Source organism: Hypomesus nipponensis, chromosome 13 (assembly GCF_054491055.1).
Source record: "Hypomesus nipponensis isolate SF chromosome 13, ASM5449105v1, whole genome shotgun sequence".
NCBI classification, from domain to species: Eukaryota; Metazoa; Chordata; class Actinopteri; order Osmeriformes; family Osmeridae; genus Hypomesus; species Hypomesus nipponensis.
Window position 1 is genome coordinate 13203902 of NC_140373.1, and position 20650 is coordinate 13224551.

The 20650-nt window shown below is 45.7% G+C and overlaps 1 protein-coding gene across 1 annotated transcript in view; it reads right to left on the reverse strand.

The window, feature by feature from the left end:
• The window catches only part of srcin1b (SRC kinase signaling inhibitor 1b), a 30334-nt gene extending 10439 nt beyond the window's left edge, over nucleotides 1-19895 (reverse strand). Inside the window, exons 1-9 of the mRNA XM_084670104.1 lie at nucleotides 19602-19895; nucleotides 15261-15287; nucleotides 6463-6664; nucleotides 5600-5729; nucleotides 4688-4859; nucleotides 1979-2955; nucleotides 1668-1757; nucleotides 1410-1450; nucleotides 1157-1180 (exon numbers count right to left, since the gene is read on the reverse strand). Of these exons, the coding sequence (XP_084526230.1) occupies nucleotides 1157-1180; nucleotides 1410-1450; nucleotides 1668-1757; nucleotides 1979-2955; nucleotides 4688-4859; nucleotides 5600-5729; nucleotides 6463-6664; nucleotides 15261-15287; nucleotides 19602-19880 (1942 nt within the window). The 5' untranslated portion in view covers nucleotides 19881-19895. The remainder of the gene's footprint in view (nucleotides 1-1156; nucleotides 1181-1409; nucleotides 1451-1667; nucleotides 1758-1978; nucleotides 2956-4687; nucleotides 4860-5599; nucleotides 5730-6462; nucleotides 6665-15260; nucleotides 15288-19601) is intronic.
• Nucleotides 19896-20650: the final 755 nt, after the last annotated feature.

Here is a 20650-nt window from a genome sequence, read left to right on the forward strand (position 1 = left end):
TGCAGTTGTTAGTGGTCAGTATCAGCAGGAAAGTTAAAAGATGAGAGTGAACTGACCTTGGGAAACATGCGTCAATTCAAAAATAAGGAAGCAAATGCCATTTTTAGGTGAACTATCCCTTTAAAAGGGTTGATTAGAATACAAGGTCAAACAGAGTTCCAAAACACAAAAGGAAGACCAATCACACTGTACTAATACAGTGCACCTGATACCATGGAGAAACTAAACTTGTGATAAAATATATCCAGGGTGTTCAGACAGCTTTCAAGCGAGGGCATGTGGCTGTCACACTGTCCGGTTTTTAAAAATACTGCTTCATTCTTTTCAAAGTGACTTTCAAAGGTCCCACCAGACTTAGCACACAAGGAATACAAACTAATTTTATTTAGCTGGAAAACACAGGGATTATTGAGAAATAATGCCATCTTTTAGACCAGAACTCAAAGTCTCGGATTGAAATGTTTGGAAGCTGGAAATCAGGAAGACGACTAACGGAAAGGACAGAAAGATCTCAATGCTAACAAAATACTAGAATAATTAGTTGCCTGGCCATGTTTTCATCATGATGGGATGACATAACCATTTCAGCTTCATTGGTCAAGTTCATGACAACCATTGGACAGTACATACCAAAGAGCAAGTCGCACATCACAACATGGGCAACAAGGCTATCCCACCCAGCTCTGAAATCAAGGCCTAGCTACACCAGGCAGAATATGACAGACTGCAACATCTACTGTAGCTTGACAAAAAACTTAAAAAGAAAGTCACTTCAGACAAATCACGGACTGCTCAGTGCCATGTTGCTTACTGAGAGACTGAAAACAACGCAAGGACACATCCAGCACAGTACAGTGTGCAGCGAGTAGGTACACATTACTGAGAGCAGACAAAACATAATAAAACTTCCACCACTTCACACTGAACAGAGGGTCAACAGAGGGTCAACAGAGGGTCAACAGAGGGTCAACAGAGGGTCAACTTGTACTGGACCGATTCCCAATCAAGACACTGAACACAGATGTGGATGATTGGAAATTCAGATGCATACACAGATTTTCTGCAGAACATAACGGGGATAATGACCTCCACAGTGGAGTCAGAGAGACTAAAGAGAGACAAACAGAGGAGGGAGGACAACTTTAGGACATAATACCTTTCTTTTTTTTTAACCGTCCAGCTAAAACAAGAAGCAGGCACGAGTTAATAGCAAAAGCGAACGCAGATACAGTGCAAGCTCGCAACAGCATGTAAGGCACATTCATCACATAAGCAACTCAGCACAATTCTCCTGGGCAAAGAAATATAAATATAAATCTCATGCAGCGTAATGGGCTCTTTGTGACAAGTTGTTTGCAAATGTTTAAACAACAAAAACAGAAGGTAGTAACTATTGTATAAATACTCACGGTCTGTCCCAGAACAGTCACTGGCAGTTTCAATCTTCTCACTGTTATTGAGAGATGAAGTTTTCAATAATTTAGCAATCTGCACTGTATGCATACTTGCAGCTGGCAGTCGGTACTGATAAAGTAAAGATGCCAATTAAGATGTCAATTAAGATGTCAATTAAGGTGGGGACTTTTGTTAGAGCACTTAAGGTTGAGCAGCATACAAGAGGAGTGTATACATGTTTGTTTGTGTGAGTGTGTGTGTGTGTGTCTTACGGGCTGTCTGCATCTGGTCCCCTGCTCAGTACGCTCTGCAGTAGACCAGTCAGACTGGCTATCTGCTTCTCCATCGCTTCCATACGCTCCCTTCACACACAAATGATGCCAACAGTCATTCAAACATCCAACATTGAAACTATAATCATTCTCATTAAATTCAGTCTCATATGGCATCCAATAAGGAAAGGGCATAACAGGAAGTTCCCAGGAGCTCCTCAAGCGTTCCCGTATGTATTACCAGCAACACTGACACATTCCAGACACCCAATACACACCAGCGATGAACAGTGACAGACTGCTTTTCTTACCTGGTCTCTGTCTCGTTGCCTGGTAGAGGTGAGCTGAAGCCGGGAGCTCCGCCCCCTCCCTCCCCTCCCAGCCCAGCCATCAGACACAGCTGATCAGGCCCCAAACCCAGGCCGGGCCCCTGGCCCCTGGACTTGGGACTCTCCCCAAACACGGAGGACGTCACCGAGTCCCTCCGCAGGGTCTGCCTTCCAGGGGATCCTCGGCCAGGCATGGTGCCCGAATACGAGTCCCTCATGTCGGGAATCTTCTGCGGGCTCGAAGAGGGTGGCACCCGGAACCCCATGGCGAGCATAGAGGCTGCGTAGGTGTCGTTGTACAGAGGTCCTCCGGGCCTGTAGAGGGCGCCGCTTTCCATCAGCTCGCCTTGTAGGGCTGCTGCAGAGTAGGACGTGAGGGAACGCACGGATCCGGGACCCGGGCCTCCACCCCCGCCTCCTCCCCCGCGGCGGTACAGAGACCCGTAGGGGTCCACCCTGGAGGGGAGGGGGGAGTGGGGGCCGGCGAGGCTCAGGCGCCCCCCGTCCTGGCTCAGGGTGTAGGGGTCGGCGTAGATCCCTCCCCCGATCCCGCCGTCACCCCTCAGGAGCACCACGCTGCGGGATCCGCCCACCTCCTCGTCCGGTTTCACATCCCGACGTTCCAGGATTGCGCTGGGGGAGGGGCAAAAACCGCCCTGGTTGTGGTGTTGTTGGTGGTGCTGGGGGTGGTGTGGGTGCTGGGGGTGCTGGGGATGCTGGGGGTGCTGGTGTGGCCCTCCGTGGCCCCCGGGGGAGGAGTGGTGGTGCGGGTGAGGGAGGGAGTGGGTGTGGGATTGGCCCTGAGGGTGAGGGGGGCCGGCGTAGGAGGAGGGTCGGCCCCCGCTGTAGAGGAGGCGGACACGGGACGGGGATCCGGAGGGGGGCGAGGCTGAGGAGGAGGGGGGGTTGCTGAGACGACGGTTGGGTGGGGAGTCCTGGGGTGCATACACCATTTCCCTCTGGGATTAAAAAAAGAAAGTCCATATAAAAAGCAATGAAGAAATCAACCTGAATAGAATTCAATATGCTACAAAAGAAATACTGCAAAGGGTAAAGACCACGGCTAAATACGAATCTACACCACAGAGTCTATGGGAGGCGCATAATATCAGAAAGAGGTGACACTAAAGATGAAGATAGTTTGAGAATGGTTTCCAACATCCTTAAAATAGCACCCTGTGGGAACCAGACACTGGACTAACAACTCTAACACCATGATTTCCATCTTGTATCTTAGCAACTGCTTCACATCTACTTGAGCATCCTGTGATTCTACCGCACACGTCTCTCAATCGCGAAGCCCCAGTGTCACAAAATGTCCGTCATAGTTGGACAAAACACACAAATCTCCGGCCATTGCACCAAGTCCTGCCAATCAATCTCCACTACAAGCCCTGTCAATCCATTTGCCCTCCAATCCGGTGTCTCCACAGTGCTTGTTGGTGCCGGTCATGGTTTATGACCTGTAATCAGATCGTAATCCAGGCTCTGCTGGCTCGCATCCAACCCCACCCTTCTCTCACCTCTGTATGGAGGCACACTAACATATCCCTCACACGTAAAACTCAAGGTAAAGCCTGGTCGCTCAATAAAGCTATAAAATGCTAGGGAGCTATACAGGGGGTGGGAGAGATGCCCTTGGGAGATGGGGTGGTTGACCTCAAAAATGTACAGGGAGGCTGCAAATCATTTGTGCGTGTGCAAGCGAGCGTCCAAGCTCGCTCGCACACACAGGGCTGTCTGGCTTTTGTGATTGACAAAAGTACAAGGGTCAGATTTATCTCTACCTTCTGTACCTTTCACACGCTTTTCATTCATCCCAAACTCTCTCTCTCTCTCTCTCTCTCTCTCTCTCTCTCTCTCTCTCTCTCTCTCTCTCTCTCTCTCTCTCTCTCTCTCTCTCTCTCTCTCTCTCTCTCTCTCTCTCTCTCTCTCTCTCTCTCTCTCTCTCTCTCTCTCTCTCTCTCTCTCTCTCTCTCTCTCTCTCTCTCTCTCTCTCTCTCTCTCTCTCTCTCTCTCTCTCTCTCTCTCTCTCTCTCTCTCGACATCATCAAATAGACGTTCCTCTCTGTGCACCTCGAGCACAGTTTTCCACTACAGCAGCATGATGCTATTTGTTAGCAGTCTCTTTAGCTCTATTGGGGCCTATTTTGAAAACGCAACAGCACTGTTACTGTAATATCACATTACTCATTCATGCAGACATATTTAATAGAGACTGACTGGGTTTCATTTGTCTCCAGTAGGTTACATAATGAATGCTCAAATTACCCGGTTTGTAAACATTCACTTAAGCATAATATCACTGTCAGACCCTCTTGAAGGCAACAGAAGTGTAAAGGATAACCCACTTGGCTGTGGATTTCAATTTGACACCATGGACAGCTTGTTAAATGAAACACATACATGCATATGCACATGCACCCAGACATATAGATGCACAGTATAGACAGACATTTTGAATCAGCATTTTTCTATTGCACTGCATCTCAAACGTGTTGCCATGACAGCAGAGTGTGCATTTGAGCAGCCAAACAGAGCCTTTTCAGGATGCACGCACAGAACACACACACACAACCCCAACCCCATACACACACTCACACACATACACACACTCACACCCATTCACAGTCTCACACACATATTCACATACACACTCACACACTCACACACATACGCACACTCACTCACCCGGAGGTCCCCATTAGCCATATGTGGGTTGTGGTGCCCAGGATAAGTGCCATAAGTGGGCTCCTTGCAGTAGATCTTGATGACACAGCGATCCTGGACGTCTCGTGGGTCCTCCAACTCATAGAAGACGTTGCGTGTCTCATCTTTGATGAGCAGTGCTGTGCTGGGGCACCTGAGATAAGGACATGTCAAGAGGCTTCAGTCACGTTTTTACATATTTCCATCAACTGAAAAATGATTAAATTAATTATTAAAATATTTTTTCACAGAGTGAATCAGAGTATTCCATTGTGAGGATACATTTTAGGGGGAAAAGTGTATTTTTCCTGAGCCATCAAGTGTTCATGATCATGCCGACCACAGGCTCAGTGGTGAATATACTGTTTATGGAAAATACAAGTTGTTGAGTAAGAGCAACCATTGCTGCATATTGTCTAAAACTGTTTATGCGAAGTGACTGACTTCAGAAATTGTTCCAGAACCGAGATATCTAAAATGACATTCAAATTGTGTTTACTGAAAGTGCTGCAGATAATAAAGGACAAGAAGTGTACAGTTCTATCAGCGTTGTCTAGGTCGAGGTTGGAGCCAAACAAGGCTGTCTTTTACCAGGTACAATGTAACAACAAGAAAATCACCACAACAAAACACTATCTGATAGAAAACAGCCACATATCTTACCATTGTATAAATATAAGTACAACATTGCATAACTGTGCAAGTGTTGTGTGTATGACATTGACAGTGCACAAACATCTCAAATAGAACAAACACAAACTGTTCTCAGATGCCGCGAAAGGAAAGGAGCCGAGCATTAGCTCTGGTCACAATCCTGGTTCAAAACATGGCCGATCTCTGGGTATCTCTGAGCGTCTGGCTCCGGTTGGTGAATGCACTGTGAGGACAGGATACCTGAGCATAGCCATGGTGAGCCTCTGAGGGAACATGTGAACGATGAGAGCCCTCAGGGTCTCCAGGCTCGTCAGCTCGTGGGTCAGGTGCACTCTCCTGGTCTCCTCTCCCAACTGGAGGAACAAGATGCCTGCGGGTGCCGCAGACAGAGGATCGGGGGGAGGGGGAGAGGAGGGAGGAGGGGAAGGGGAGACGAGGGAGGAGGGGAAGGGGAGAGGAGGGAGGAAGGGAAGGGGAGAGGAGGGAGGAGGGGAAGGGGAGAGGAGGGAGGAAGGGAAGGGGAGAGGAGGGAGGAGGGGAAGGGGAGAGGAGGGAAGAGGGGAAGAGGAAAGGAGGCAGGGAGGAGGGGAAGGGGAGAGGAGGGAGGAGGGGAAGTGAGGAGGGTTGAGAGAGGGTGCGTGAGAAAGATGGGGGTGGGACATGTACACACACGTTATGCACAGTGCGCGGCCTACGCTCTTTGATCGCTCATTATTACTATTAGGATGGAGGGCAGAAAATATACACTTTTGCAGTAATCACATTTGTATCAGTGCTAGTGTCCTTCAGTTAGTCGCATTCAATTAAGCAATATGCCTCAGAGGCAGTGGTTTAGGGAGGAATATTGTCAGGGTTAGGGGAAGCTGTAAAGCACGTAGCTGAGCAGAAGCCAAATACAACTGGAACACTTTTGTCCCTAAACGCTTCCAAATAAATTCAAAAAGCATGCCAATTACAAATCCCGACACAATAGACTCCTGTGGTCATGTGTGATACATCGAAACAACGCTGGTGACAAGCTGACTAATGTCTCCTCCCGTCCGGCCTCGTGGTCGTATAGCGATCCTGCTAGGTGAGGTGGTGACAGGGTGACGCCGTCTCACCTGGCGCCCGGAGCTTGGCCTGGCTGGAGGAACGAGCCAGAGGCAGGCTCTGGCGAAGGCGGTTCATCCTGTTGAACCCGAGGGGGATGTCTGCCTCCGACATGGTCTCCAGACTCTCTGCAGAGGAGAAGGATACCCTGCTGGCCTGGTCGGCTAGAGCCGGCTGTGTGGGGTTGGGTCGGGTCACGCGAGGGGTTCGGGCCTGTGAAGGAGAGAGACAGACAGAAAGAGAGAGAGAGTGAGAGAAAGAGAGAGAGAGAGAGAGAGAGAGAGAGAGAGAGAGAGAGAGAGAGAGAGAGAGAGAGAGAGAGAGAGAGAGAAAGAGTGAGACAGAGAGAGAGAGAGAGAGAGAGAGAGAGAGAGAGAGAGAGAGAGAGAGAGAGAGACAGAGAGAGAGAGAGAGAGAGAGAGAGAGAGAGAGAGAGAGAGAGAGAGTGAGAGTGAGAAAGAGAGAGAGAGAGAGAGAGAGAGAGAGAGAGAGAGAGAGAGAGAGAGAGAGCATGGACAGTCACACGCAGACAAACAACAAACCCGTAGACAAAACAGTGAAGTGAAAACAACAAATACACCACTGACTCCGTGCTAAACTGTATAACCATGCACATTTCACACACAAGACAAGAACAATTAAACACACAAACCAACACCAGACCGAGGCAACAATTCAACTGTAGAGAAAATGAGACTGCATAAACTGTTACAGCATGGGACTTGCAATAAACCTTTCAGCTTCAAACACAATTTAATCAAAAGCAAGTTGAAATATTGAAGAAATAAAACTTCCAGAACAAGAACGTCTGGAGAGCCACACATACTGTAAATGTTTATGGGTACACTGGAGAAAGGGGACGGAATTGGTGCTCGCTTCACCTGCTTCAAATGGATTTCAAGGAACCAAACAGCTCTGTTGGCTAATGCTAATCTGAAAAGCTTTCCAAAAAAATGCAGGTACTGTGATGTGATGCTACTCACAATACTATGAGTGACTCCTGATATTTCACCTGCCTAATTTAAACCACTGTGGAAAGTACATTCTGAGTGAACAAGTCCTCTTGTTAAAGGTGTACCAAGAGCTGCTACCGCAGGATGTTTTTAATGAATCCTCACCGGCAGACATTTTCCAGTCCAAAGACTACAGTAATGAGCTCCCACAGTGCTTTGTGAACACTGGCCACGTTAGCTCATGCATCTGTTGTCTTCCCTACCCACTGCCATGGGCCCTCTTGCTATGTTGTGGCTGGCTGACTGCAGTCTGCACACAGAAACGACACCTATGGGTATGCTTACTCATGCATGGGCACATGCGCGCGCACACACACACACATGCACAGACATCACTTACATGCATGTCCTTAAGCATACAGTGTAATACTTGCATGTCCCCGTAATACAGTTTCCCACAAACACACACGCACACACATACACACACAACCATGTGTAACACATGCACGCATACACACACACACACACACACACACACATCTGCAACAGCTTGCAGCTGACAGCTTGAGAGCAGTGCCCCTCGTTTGTGTGGATTTATGGCATGTGTGGAAGCTCAAAACGGCACACCTCCTGCCTTATTCCAGATAAGCATCAAGCTGCTGAGTAGAAAAGTTTGCAGCACCGGGGAATTCAAAGTTTGTGGCTATTCAGCTGCAAAAAGAGGAGTTGGAGGTGTAAATAAAAGAACAGGAGAGAGGGATGAAAGGAGGGTTCGTTTGGAACGAGGGACGGAATCCAGGACTGAAAAAAACGCTCGTACAGCTTTCGTTGTCAGAGCAGAGTATAACAAGAGACTAAACTGACCCTTACAGGAACTGGTTGGAGAGGATGTGTGGGCGTCAAGGAGATGTTAATACCTCTGATCTTTGGAGCCATGTAGAGACCCGTTTGTTTCCCAAATTTGTGAGACATTGCTGTTGAAAACTGGATTAAATTAACGTTCTCAATTTTGCAGATGGAGCATTCTGGTTATTCTCCCTTTTCTAACCCCTATCCAAATCAAACCTTAGCCCCAACCCTGACAACAGTAATTGATGCTAAATGTACTGTTCAAATACGAGGATGACGAAGCGGAGAGTGGAGGAAGAGTACGCAGTCTAGGTACAGGCATGTCTGTGCATAATGCAGGAGAAGTTGCTAGTATTACAGTGTGTGTGTGTGTGTGTTTGTGTGTGTGTATGTACAATTGGAGGCACATTGCCATGTATTGCAGAGAGAAAGTGAGGAAAAGAGAAGGTTTGGTTCGAAGGTGGCCACAGAAACATATGGATTGTGACCAGGAGCGCAGGGGTGGGGGAGGCAGCCAGATCTCCACGGTGCCCGACTTTCGCTCCCCGCTCTTCCCTTAATTAGTTCTCATCTCTGCAGACAGCAGCTGTGGAGAGGCCAGGGCTCCTCTCTCCAGGTGCTCATGGGAAGTAGAGGACAAGCTTGGCTAGGCTCGGTATGCAGTAGTATTATTCCTGCTGTGTCTACATTACTGCCATGACATTTTCACTGCGGTACTGCCCAATAAACACCCCCACATCCTTCCCCAGACAGCCCTCCTTTTCAATGACGCTTTCCCACACTGTCAAATGCCTGTGTTGGCTTGATGAATTATCTTCACAACTTTCAGCTCGGTGACAACTTAGGTTAATTATTTCCATCACATTTTTGAAGGTGTTAAAATGTCTTCACTAAAATATATAAATGTTTACATTGCCAGGTACCGTAGATATTGCAGTCTTGCAATAGCTGGACGATTATAGCCCACATCAAAACGCTTTTGTATGCACGGTAACTTAAACCTGTCTTATTTTTTTATATTTTTTTATGGATTCTTCCGGTGTATGACTTCGGCTGTCTCACCTGTCTTGGTTCAGTGATCTTCACAGATGCTCTCAAGAGCTTTTATAAAAAGGATGTATCGAAAAGACAAAAAGGCCTATTGCTGCAACAAAACACGAGTAGAGTGTGGAGGGAATTATATCTACGGTAGATCACAAAAGATTACTGCCATAAGAAAATATTAGAAAGCCGAATGTATGAAAGTACAATAAAGCATTACTGGCAAAGTAATGATACTGTAGATGTATCAAAACAAAGGCTATAGATATTTAAGTTTAATATTTGCTGCTACTACTTACTCACAAGAAGCCATCGCATATTTTAGATAACCAATAGAAAATAAACTCACATCAATCACTTCTTCATCCAACATCTTTCTGTGTTACTGTGTGTCTGTTTGGGTGCAAATGCAATCCAATCTATCAAAATTACTTTCCAACACTCCAATCGAAAACAGCTATCGCTCATCTGAAACTCCACATATGGTTCTCTGTCGGTAGACTGCTAAACTTCATGCATCAGTCATGTTGTCACAGTCCCTTACATCTCTGTGTATATCGATGTACGTGTCTTTCCCTCAGTCTATCACCTCCACCTCTGATAGGTCAGCCTTACCATGTGAGGTTCCTCTGACCAATGAACAGAACTTACATTTTGACGGATGAGACAGCTGTGACCAGCTGTGCTGCCGGCACCTTCTCAGGGGTGACCTCCCCCCACCCCACCCCTCCTAGATTTCATGGGCATTACCATGTTGCAGTCCTGGAATACCGTTCCACTGAGCTCTGTAATTGAGGGAAGATCTCCAGTTTGAATGGATTCATTTAAACCATTTCATGTACTGTTTGAGCTCAACTAAATGCAGAGCTCCCTGGGAACGTCAAAGCTCCAGTTTACTCACTTCTCTACCCACCCACCTACCTACATCTACGTGTGCAACCAGGTTCAGTTGCACACACTCACATCCTGTGATGCACGGTACAACAGGCTGTGTAGTCCTGGTGGAATCCAACAATTGCTCCAGTTAACTGGAGGAGGGATGCCTTTGAGCTATTTGCCTATTTGTAAGCAACAGTACACACACAGTGTGTGATAAAACATGGATAGAGGTCCGGCTTTTCTAAGATGCATGTGAAGTTTACATTTTTTTTGGACTGATTTGGTCAGGACCCTTCTTGTTTTCTGCTTTTCTGTTAACCAGTGTCCACCCTTGTTAATCGCTGCTCTAAAACCTCACTGTCTTGGCAGATCCCGCCAAGTGTAGATAAGTGATTCTGGCTGCATGCCATAGCATAAGGTCGCCAGCAAGGGGGTGCATGACAGCAGGCAGTCTTTTAGGGAGAGGAAAACACTCCAGCTATTCTCCGAGTCGAATCGGGGAATGGCGTTTTCCCACCTGATGCAGCAACAGCAAACAGCGAAGGATAACAACAGCAGATGGCATGATGCTTTACGGTTGAGTTGCTTGTTGGGATATCCATGGCAAAGAGTTAACTGGTTAGGATGTGATTTGAGTGGACGACTTTAGTATGACACAGACGTATTCCTGTTTTTTTTTTTGTAGTTACGGCAGATTGATGATACTTTCTAAAGAACACAAACCAACAGAAACTCACCTTCAATTGATTGTGTTTCAAAATGGCTTTCCCTAGTGGAGGCCCCCACACCAGATTCCTGTCTGGGGGCACACAAGCCCTCCATTCCCAACGCCCACACCACCACCCCCCCCCCCCCCTCCCCACACACACACACACACTACCCCCTTAATGCCCCTCCTTCTCTCAGATGCAGCCGTGGTTGCTAAGCAGGACTCTGGCAGATGATAGGCTGCCAACTGGATAGGTCAGATCAACTAACGGTCTCCAAGGCAGAGTATAAGTGAGACAGCAGGATACAAAAGAAGCCCTCACCTCTGTGTCGAGGACAATGACTCAGTGGGACGGAGCATGGGATAATTGTAATGATTTTCTCCAGTGCACCACAATTACACGTAATGACAACAATTTTGGAGGCTGTTGTAATTTACCATCCAGTGCATTAAGATAACATTTTCTTAATTTCTCCTCCTATCAATGTATTTTATGGATTCTGTTGTTCACGTTTCGTGTGAAATCATTAATTCCTTGTAGCACAATTCATACAATCGTTTTCAAATAAGGATTTTGTTGTCAATCCTCATCCAAAAGATCTTTGTATACTAAGAATTGCCTGGTAGCACGACTAGTTAGGAGTTAAAGATACAGTGTAACTCCTTCTGGGAAAAAACTGCAAGTGAATTAATCAACATTCAATAAGAGTCTTTAGGTTTAGGTCAAGCTCTTCAGTATGAAAGTGTGTTGACACAGTCTCAGATTCAACAGTGGCGAGGAAAGTGAAGACAATAGACTCTGAACATTTTTCCCAGTCCTGACAGACATACAAGAGCCTGAGCATGTGATCTCGACTAAGGGGTATTCATATTTGTATTAGTCAAGCTCAGAGCTGTTAAAACGCTCGTGAATTATGCAGCTGCAGTCGTCTGTTTCCTCAGTCGCTGGCTGGGTCTGTCACAAACACGGGCACCGCTAGCGTTTGAATCCAACCGGCCCCCTCGGAGCCTCAGTTTAAACAGGCTGTCAGTCCCTCGCTTTAGGAGGAAAATGTACAAAGTGGGAGTGGGGTTGTGTATATGTGTGAGTGGTATATGCGTGTGTGTGTCTCTGTGTGTGTGTGTGTGTGTGGGGGGGGGGGGGCGCTCATGCAATCTAGGTACATACTAGATTGACAATGTGCCTTCTTACACCGTATGGGTTTGCCTGCCCACTGTATAGCCTCCACGCCCTTGACTGTGCGCATGGCCCATATTTAATACGCTAATGAACGGGTGTATGTGTGTGTGTGTTTGTGTAGAGCGAAAGCAAGCCAATGAGACATCAAAGGGGACCAGTAAGAGGACATTACAAACACACCCATGCTCACACACACGCGCACTCATGCACACACACGCGCACGCACGGCAGAGCACTGCTGCAGGGATTGCTGTTGCATCAGACCAGGAGCAGAGCAGACTGCCTCTCTCCCCGAGAGGAAAGGGAGCGATAACCGATCTTGTCGAAGCTCGAGGCCAGCAGCGGACTGGGGATTCAGGAGAGCTCGAGTGTGTGACAGGGAGCGAGATAACAGGAACGGACTGGCATTTGACGGAACTCCAGTTATGCAATGGATCGGAATGTGTCGTGTGACGTTGTATGCAAATGAGAATGCAGTAAATGACAGGAGATGTGTATTTGAGACTACATAACTGGGAGCTCCAATGTCTCCATAGTGCACGAAAGTGGTAGATGCCATGCTTCTACACACACACACACACCCTACAGTATTGCTATTTGGGTCACCATATGGCAATTATAAATGAAAACGTTTTGTGTTCATAACCGCATATTGGAATACACTACTGGAGTTGTATCTGGGATATTGCAGTGCACTAAGAATGTCAGCTCCTGTCTGCGCTACAAGACTTCAAGCCATAACACATACATGGAAGCACAGAGTAATGTATGACGCTCATTTTTGTTTCCTCACACTATTTAACTCTAAGTTTTCGACACAATTGGACAATTTCACTGATCACTTTTAAGGCACTACAGGGTCTTGCCCGCCCCTGGCTCAATCACAGAGCATCCTTCTGAGGTGATGAACAGCCTAAGATCATCAGGCTGAGAATTCTTGGCTTTTACAAAGTCTAAAATGAGAACCAATGGAGATTGGGCCTTTGCCTTCAACGTTCCTGGGATGGCTTCCCTGAGGAGATGAGGGCTATAGGATCAGTTTGCTCTTTGAAGTCACTTTAAAGAATTTGATTTACATTTGTGTTTGTCTTTTCTTTTTTTTCTTTTTTTTTTACAAATACTGTAGTCGATAACTGTATTGCTGCTCATAAACTAAACCAAAAAGCTGAATGTGAAAAGTGTGCAATTGATTTACATATTGTTGGCCATGTATGCAGACACTTTGCATGAAATATATCTTTTTCAGCTCAGTCAGCTTTTGATGAATACATTTATTATTCTGGTTCAAAAACGTAAATCAATATATGCAATCATTTATTGGTCCTTCTCGCTGTATCTCCCCTCTCTCTCATGCATGAGTATATATCTCACACATACGCACACACACACACACTTAGTTCTTCGGTCAGCCACACTCTCACCAGTCACATCTCCCTCAAAAGGGAATTATTCATGTTACCATGACCTGCACAGACATATTTAAGGCCCTCTTGAGAAGCCAGAATGTGCTGTCATCTAGGTATCTGTCATATTATGCATATGAGCAGTGGGGACTGACATTTTGGGAAGCAAAGGGATTTTCTAGATGCTGCATTAAAACTGCTTGTGTTTGCATTTACTGTAATGCCTCCTGGGGGCTGAAGATATATTGTTTAGTCCAGTGTCCAATGGTTTTGCTTAGACATTTATCCTCTTTGTGAAAAGGATAAAGAACACAGTCAAATACATTAGTAAGTTCATAACACGGCTTCATACCATGTCATGCATGACAGGGAAAAGGGATGAGTAAAAGGCGTAATTGGTCGTATTGCATATAGGCTACTTTGATTGAGTGAAAAACCATGTCAATTCATGTAAATAATAACATACATATTACAGTGTATACAATATTTATTTTATTTGATCACTCTTTCCTCACTATATCAATAGGTGGTCCAAAGACTAAATTGATAGTGGCTTTAGTTTAATGGCAGTACAGTAGAAATGATCTACGATATAAGAATTGCGCAGGTACTCAGGGATGCAAACTAAACAATTGCTGAGAATGACAGGGCAGTATATGTCTAGGGGAAGGACTACAGTAATCGTTTATTTGGCCATTGTCTCTGGATGTTAATCCATGTATTTACTATGGTGTAGAGTATAGTGCCGGTATTCAGCACTGGACAGCGCCGAATGGGCCACACTCGAGACGGCGGTGGTTTCAACTGGTTGCAGCTGGCTGCAACTGATGAGGGACCACACCTGAAAGTGATCTCTCATCAGGGGAGCGTAAAAGGACTGGTGAAACAGCCTCACGGGAGAGGAGATAGGAGAGACACAGCTAATGGTGTACTGCAGTGTCCTCACAGGCAGCTAGGAGGAGGACTTCAACCAACCGCCTGGAAGCCGACATCCCCTACCTCACCCTCACCCCATCCCACCCACCCACCCACCCACCCTCACCCCACACCACGTCACCCCACCCGCCTGAAGGTACAGACACTGGTGTTGTTGCAGACACATATTAGCTTAGCACACAAACATATAGTACACCCACATGCACATGCACATGCACACAGCATTTCTCATCATAAACAAGGCCACACAAGGAAACGATTTGCCATGAGGTTAATACTGTAGTACTGTAGTACTACTGTAGGACAGTAACTGTCCCATGTAACCACACAGCAATACATTTTGTTCTGCTGCGGTTGTGAAGTTTACTGACTTAGCAATAAGCGTAGAAGAGAATACCTACCATCTGTGTTTTCTCTGTTTCTATGAGTATGTTTAGTTAGTAATGTTTAGTCATTTTAGTTCAGTCTCAATGTTTGGAAATACAGAGTTTATGTTATAATTAAATGGTATCAAGTATTTTTGGGTATAGGTTATTATAAAAGTGTACAAAGGCACAGTATGGGAGAGGGGTAAGGGGGTCGTTACTAGTTGAAGGTTGTGTTAGTTGAATGTTATTACCAAAACAAGATAAATGTAAAATCCAAATACCCCTGGAAAGCCCAACCTCCCCCATACCATGTTTCACTTAGTAATAACTTGCTGTAATTACTTACCGCTAAACTGCAAAAAAGTGTAAGTACACACATTCCTATGTAACAACAATCTATATTGCCATGGTAGTTCATGTAACCTTAAAGTAAACTGTTGCTCCACACAGTAACATATTCACATTAAAACAAAAACAATCTTAGAACTAACCTTGAAGCTCCAGTAGTTTGGCTGTTGCTAGGGAGGGAGGAGGGGCGGGGGGGGGGGGGGAGTGAAAGACAGGAAGAGAAAAGGACTAGTGTTAGACATGTTCCCAACCCTTAAGCTGGACAACTGTTTTCTCCTTGACAACTGTGAGTCAGAGATAGAGAGACAGATGGAGAGAACCAGGGGACAGGGAGAAAGGGAGAGATTGAGAGAGAAAGCCGTCTCTGTCAGTCTCCCCACAGGAACTGAGATAATACAAGAGTCACTAATGAAGCTTGACAAATCCCAGGAAGTTTGTTGGAGAGGGTGGTCAAACAAGTTTGGTATTTACTGAAAATTCTGCTACACTTCAAGAAAGATCCATTTGATCAAATACGCATACATATACACATGTTTGTCATATTTCCTATTCCATCAGGATTCAATGGGAAAATGAGTTCCTAATTATTGTGATGATAGCCAGATTAGCTTCCGTTGTCCTTCATTGCCATCATAATAGCCTTTTAATTGCTTGTAATTGCTTCTCAGCAATTAATCAAATGTTTACAGTGACTTCACACACACTAATGATATACACCAGCTTCTGATCAAACCCCCATGCATACCATTCCCACAATTAGCTGGCTGCAGTTCAGAAACGGATTAAAGCAAATAAACAGAGTGGATTACAGAGCTTGACTTTCTAATGCAATTTGGATGGCCTCCTCTGAAAAGGGCAAGGTTCATCGAATCGATTTAGATACGAGGTTTGTGCGTGGGTGTGGGGTTCACGAGTGCCCCACACTCCTACTGTAACAGTAGGGGACAATGGTAATTAGCTCCAGCAATATGGTGTGTTTCGTGGAGTTGAAAGCCTGTGTTGCAGTGTGTGAATTATTCATTCAAGAAAGGTGCGAAACATCAAATAGTGTGGAACGTCAACAGAGCTTAACAGAAAGAATGCCTTAAGGAGAACAAGCAATTTTGGCTATAAGAAATAATATTCCATTGGGTCTCTTGGAGTAAACCCTATCCATCTCACCTTAACTGGTCCCCATCCAATCTGGGGCACCCTGAATCATTTTCCCTTCCTCTAAACAAAACCTCTGTGGAGACCACATCACTAAGCAGAACACTTGCCACTCTGCTGTACTATTTATGTATGGTAGATTGGACTTGTCAGTCATCTGAAGATTCAATAAGAACAACACAACCCCAAGAGATATTATACTAAACTCAAATATGAAGCCTAAGCTTAAACTAACATGATCTATTATGGTACAATAGGTCTGATCACTGTATTGTAGAGAAAGAAAAAACATAATTATCTGTTTTGTTTTTTAATTAAAATAGAACAATATTCCTTAGATTGAACCAGGTAAGACAGATGTAGGGAGTCGATGAATCCAGTGAGCACCCATACAAATATGTCATAAACAGAGGAGATTTCATGAGAAGTTTAAGATTTACAATGGGATTTTGACTATTTGATGGATTTGTGAAGAAGAAAAAAACATCAAGAATGGTAGCTCACTGTTATAGAAGAGTCCAGTGGTCTTTACATATGAGGATTGAGGAAATGTTCTGATATTAAATTAATGTCCAGATCCTTATTTTCAGAAAATGAAAATGCATCTGATATGGAGTCAAGAAGGGATTGCTTGAGACCCAGAACATAACCCCTGATGACTAAGACCCAGACCCGGAACATTAGTGGACTTAAAAATGCTTGAGCCTGAGTCAAAGAGACCAAGACTGTACAGTACCTGCTACTAGAAGCAACTGCATTCTCACCCAGTAACACATTGTTCCTACACTCTTGGGGAATCCTAAAATCCTACCAGCAAATACTCTGTTGCCTGCCACCCTCTTTGGATTTGGACAGGAAGAAAGCTAGATGAGGATGGACAGACAGAGGCAAGAGGAGAAGAGTTGTGGATGAAAGAGACTGAAGCCTGTGGGCAGCTTTGACCCAGATACAGAGCTTTTGTGTGTCCTGCAGGCTTGTGTCCGAGTCTTCCTGATCATGTGTCTACCTGATCATGTGTCCCACAGACATGCTCTGCCACTTAGCTGCAAAGAAGACCTGTCCTTCTGCTCAAGACCAGGACTGACTTAGTTGACCTTGGTGTACATTCTTACAGTACAGGCAGTGGTGTAGTTATTAAGTCCAATACTTCTGGACTGTACTACATTATCCTATACTAGTGTACTGTCCATACTACCTCTTCGTATACTCATGTAATCATCATCGTGTACTCATATCTTCCCATGTCCACCCTACATACATATACACACTACACTGACACCAAGTTCCTTTAGAAAGATGCTAAACTGGAAGACGCACTGCTTCTAGCGGACGCACATCGACACACACATCATGACGTCATACAGTTACAGTATATCTGGCATGCTCCTCAACCATGGGTTGATGCATCATTCTGTATCTTTCAATTCCTCACGGGTGCCTAAAAAGAAGGCGTTCCACAACATAAAATTGTGCCCCATACAACATTGAACTGGTCCCCTATGCACCATGACTCAATGATAATGGCCAGCAATATCACCCACACTCTAATCCCACAGTCCATGTAGGCATTGTGACAGAGACACATAAAGACAGATGGAGAGAGAATATGTGTTTGCTTGTGTGTTTGAGAGTGAGGGGAGAGAGAAAGAGACAGAGAAATGCATGTCTGACCTGCATGCCAAGTAGCTGTCTCTGTACCCTCCCTCCTCTTTCTCCTTTTCTCCCTCCCTTTCCCTCCCTAATGCTCTACCCTCACACACAGACATACAGACACATAAACACATGACCATGGTATAGCCCCCTCCTCTTCTCTCAGATACTGCGGCATCACAACCACACCTGGCTGACACCTGAATCACTGACACCAAAACCTGGCAACCCCAAAACCCAACCACACACAAACACTGTCATATGCAAACACCAAATACACACTGGCACACAGATAAGAGAAGGCGGGTGGTGTGCACTTAATGTCTCACCTGCACTGGTCATTCTGCACACACATGTACACTACCTGATTGGGTTCACACTCACACACTCACACGCACACACAAGTAGGCGTCAAGCAGGTAGCACTCAGCCAAATAGCCATGGCACTCTCTCTCCATTTCTCTCTCTCTTCCTCTTATCCGTGCTCTGTATATTCCTAACGCAGCAACATTTATCTTCACAGTAACGCCAGCTCACAAAAGATTTGAAAGCGTCTCTGTGGAATAATGAATGACAAGGACGGATAGGTAGATATATACCTTTGCTACTTAACGAGCCTTCCGGCCGACTGGCGCGTCCCCTCACTCCACAAGCCTCCCTCTTCCTCCTCCCCCCTCTCCATTTTCTCACTGCAACGGCGTGTCTTTTTCTTGCGCCCGGAGGACCGCTAAATCCCTCGCACTGGTGCCGTAGTAACGCCTAACAGCGTATCGCTTCCACACACTCGCTTCTACTCCCGCTACGCAGAGACAGCCTCCTCCCTCAGTCTCTCTTACTCTCCTCCGCTCTCTCTCTCTTTTCTCTGTCCGCTGTTGCCAGTCACTCTCCAGCCCAGGCATTGCCAGCCATATGATATCATTGATTCGCCTTATAAGGGAAATGGGGGTTGCCGTAGCAACCCTGGACTCCACCTGTTTCTCTGGTTCCCTTTCTCAGTCTTCTTTCTATATGTCTCATACACTTTTGTGCAGAGATAGGTGGTGTCACTAAGGTAAATACAGAACAAATGAAAAGCAAAGAGAGGGGGAGGAGCAGAGTGATTCTATGACTGATTGAAGTATTCCCATGGAGGTTATTGGTTTGTGCAATGGAGGGAAAGAGAGAAGGAGGAAATGAAGGGGAGCAGGGGTGAGAAGTGGAGGTGGGGGTGAGAAGAGTTAGGATTAACGGTTTACACAGTGACAGTTTGGCTGGGGCACTGATCCCCCCCCTGCAGTTGCAGCCATCAAGTCAAAAGATTCTAGTTTGATGGATAGGTGAACAGAGGGACTACGTGGTTGATTAATATTTTTCTTGAACACCATCCATCTTATAGTCCCTTCACGGTCTCACTTTTCTTTTGACAGTTGCCGATAGCTCTATCAGTCAGCCAACTGATCACCAAGCTGATGTTGTATGGTGCTCATTCTCCAGGCTCACGGCTACCATCTTGTGCTACTGTGTCAGGGACCAGAAAAGCAAAGTATGGTTTGACCTGCTTGAAGGACTACATCGGCAACAGTGTGTAAATGTCCTGAAGTTTCAAGTCTTGTTTAATACAACCGCTACACGGAGAGACGACTGCCAAGAGCAAGCAAGGGCTTGTACATGTTAATGTGTTTCTGCATGCAGCAAAAACCCATTACCTGTTGGCGGCCACAAGGTGCCGACCCCTGGGACATGTTGCTGGGGCTGTTAGGGTATTTGTTTTTCTGGAGATCCATGAAGGCGTCTCGTTGGCGCTCTATGTCGGCCTTGTGAATGTTTGTGAGGGCCTCCAGGCTTTTGGTGGCGATGGAGGTGTGCCGGCGGTCCAGGGATGAAGCCGGCCCTCCGTTGTTGCTTTCTGGGAAGCGACGGACAGTTCCCCCGCCACCCAGGGTGTGGTAATCCCGCGGAAACTCTGCATCGCCAGTGGAGATCATGTGACCCTTTCTCTTGTCCCGACCTAGAAAAGGTCAAAGGTGAGGGGGCTAGGGTCAGGTTACAGAGGATGCTGTTATTAAACAATGGATGAACCATCAAACAAATGCCAATGAACATTGTCTAATTGAAGCTGTGAAGGCTTAATACAATTGCATTCTGAAGGTCAAAAGGACATTAGAAATTCATTGTGTATTCTTTGAATATTACCTCAAATATTGTATTGACCAGTATTATATAATCTGTTAAGGGTAATAGGAAATATATATATTATATTTAGATGGATCAAATGCATTGAGCTCTTTTAAAACCTGTGTATACGTGATTTTGTCCTTGTACTGTTACAGTAATTACTCTCAGCCGAGATTGCACACACAAACATGCAAACATATCTACAGGAAGACTCTCTCTATATATATCTCACTCTCACACACACACAAACATCCAGCACACACACACACACACAAAGTACATCCTTTGCCCACACACCGCAGCATGTGCCACAAACTACAACGGTCAACCATCCTAATGGGGACCTTAGGGTAACTCAACTGTCACAGGGTGAGGTTTGAGATCTTTAAGGTGACAGTGAATTTGTCACCCAGACTAGTCAGGGTCGCTCTGTGTCAGCAAGACTTTCATGGAACATGATCAGTCCCTCCTCTCGGGTGAACGTCATAGCGCCACCTTGTGGTCATAGTTCAGAAAATATATTTTGCAAAACAGTAACAGTAAGACATTATGTAATACAGGCGTCTATCACAGTTGGACC